At 41.3% G+C, this 2442-nt stretch overlaps 1 protein-coding gene across 1 annotated transcript in view; it reads left to right on the top strand.

The window, feature by feature from the left end:
* The window catches only part of LOC109374389 (late cornified envelope protein 3D-like), a 4931-nt gene extending 2767 nt beyond the window's left edge, over window positions 1-2164 (top strand). The window contains exon 3 of the mRNA XM_019628949.1: window positions 2092-2164. Within this exon, the coding sequence (XP_019484494.1) occupies window positions 2092-2164 (73 nt within the window). The remainder of the gene's footprint in view (window positions 1-2091) is intronic.
* The last annotated feature ends 278 nt before the right edge of the window (window positions 2165-2442 follow it).

The raw sequence follows: 2442 nt of genomic DNA, 5'->3' as shown, positions 1-2442 counted from the left end.
CATATAGTGCAAATGCAAAAAGTCCTAACATATTAAGGAATAAAAACATGATTTCCCAATTTTGAAAACTTGAGAAAGGACAAAGGCAATTCACAAAAGAACTGTAAATGGCTAAGAAATGTGAAAATAGGTTCAATAGCCTTAATAAATAACCAAGTTTTTTCCACCTTTCTTTTTGTAATGACCAGACTCTTGGGTTTGTGAAAAATGGGCGTATGCATGGCAGTGGCATGGCCCATTTAGCGGTCTGTCCAAAAGCTTAAAAAGTCATTGAATTTGACAGAATAGTAACAGTTCCTAGAAAAATGCCCCAGTGAAATCAATGGAGTTTTGTTTTTTTAATGTGTGTGTCATCATACCTTAGAACCTGCCTCAAAGCCCAACAATAAAGAGTTAACTAAAAAGTATTGTGAATCCATAAAACCACTGAAACACTGGTCATTGATAAAAACCACTTTTTAAGATGGACCAATTCTCATGTGTAATGTGAAAAAGTAGCGTATATGGTATGCAGGTGCTGTCAATTTTGTATTCACACACAAGTTAGTTCATATTTCCAAAGTTTTTAAAAAATTAGCAAATGTGCCTGACTTTGATTGCCAAAAAAGAACTTTATCTTTAAAACCAAGTCATGAGGCAGTGTGGGATTCCTAAGAGTTAGGGGTCCTGAGGCCCCTGGTCCAGAGGAAGTAAGGACTTCCAGCATCAGGGCTGGAAACGTCGTCACTCTCATCTCGTCAGTAAAGAGACGACTTTGCTCTCGGTCACCCAGAGGCTGTGACCGTCGTGGGAAAGGACAGCCCCTCAACCAGCAGGAAGGAGGACGGGCTCAGATGAGCAGCCTCCCCCAGGTCCCTCCGCGCGTCCAGGGAGGGGGACCTGAGCCTGGACAGGCTCATCCCAAGCCCGTGGCAGCTCCCTCTGGATTTTCCTACTCCATCCCCAACAAGTGAAGGCTGTGCCGCTGGCCCTCATTTAAAAGTGACTCTTCCAGGTCCCACCTACAGCGCGGCTTCTCACTGCTCTCTGCTGCCATTTTATCACCGCTGCTATTGCTGAAAGAAGAAACAACTTAATTCCATTGTATGCATGTGAACTACCTGTGACATTCAAGTGCTGTGCTTTTGAAAATGTTATTTCAAACAAAAACTCAACGGACATGGGGGTGCATCCTAGGATTTTGTTTAAGCTGAGAAGGAATGCTGGGAATGTCACCTCACATTTTCCTTCTATTGTGAGCCTGTGTCAGGCCCCTTTCTACAAACACATTGAACCAAACAAAGCAGAAGAGATGATTCCCAGGGTTTTAAATGTATCCTTGTTAGATGGTTGCAGGCATCTCTGATCCAGTGCTGGGACCCCAGCATCTCCAGCTCCCCCAGGTCTCTAGTGAGTGAGGGATTCAAGTAGAGGGGACAGGGGTGCGGGTCGTTATTCATTGGTGATGAATAATACTGTAGGATTTTTGCTCTGTCAATTTGTGCACTCGCCCAGTTAAGGAAGCTGTAGTCCCTGTTTTCTTCCTAGTTGTCAACACAATTTAAAATTAAATTAAATGAGAAAACAACAACAACAAAACCTGCAGTCATTTTAAACTCGTGGAACATTTTACATGTTTTTATTGTTAAATGTACCCAAACTCCAACTGGGACTTCACAGGTTCTGCTATGTTGTTTCCTGAACTGTCATCCTCATTAATTTCAAAACTAATTTCCTCTTCTACATGGTCCCACATTTGCCTGAAGGGTGAATCCAGGGATAATGCCATTGTGTATGTGAATTCCACATCACTATAGTAGGTGTGCACAGAAAATTAAAGCTCTGGGGGATAATTTGTTTCCTTGAGAACAGCAACAACATACACACACACACACACACACATGCATACACAGACACTTATTTCACATATATTTACCCACGTGTTTTTTTAGCTCCAGACACCAAGTATCACCTGGAGTCCAAAAATAGCTGGCATGCTCTTTTACATAATTCTGGAGTGGAAGAAGTAATAACTGAAGCAAGCAGTCTTAAATTTGGATGGCTGACATAAGGGTGACCAGATGGCTGTATCTCCTTGATGCAATTCTTCAGGATACCTGTGGAGGACAGTGTGGAACCAGGGGAAAAGAAGCACCCAATTGAGATTCCAATGCCCTTGATCTAAGCAGAACAATGCAGCTTCCTCCATTAAGGAAATGATAATACTAATCGCGTTTCTGCCTACACAAAAGAGTTAAAAAAATATGGTTAAGAATTAAAGAAACTGTGGGCTAAACGAAAAACTAATACAAATTATTACGTGTGGGAGAGAGAGATGGGACAACGAAGGAAGCTTGGCTTTGTTGAATGTCCCTTGCTTTATAATTTTGACTTGAGAGTACTATAAATGTTTAATACATGATTAAAAACAAAAGTATTAAGTTTAAAAACCTCTAAGCAATA

The sequence above is a fragment of the Hipposideros armiger genome, unplaced genomic scaffold (genome assembly GCF_001890085.2).
Source record: "Hipposideros armiger isolate ML-2016 unplaced genomic scaffold, ASM189008v1 scaffold_819, whole genome shotgun sequence".
Lineage (NCBI taxonomy): Eukaryota > Metazoa > Chordata > Mammalia > Chiroptera > Hipposideridae > Hipposideros > Hipposideros armiger.
Note: the sequence above shows the minus strand (reverse complement) of the source record. Positions and strands in the feature narration are given on the sequence as shown.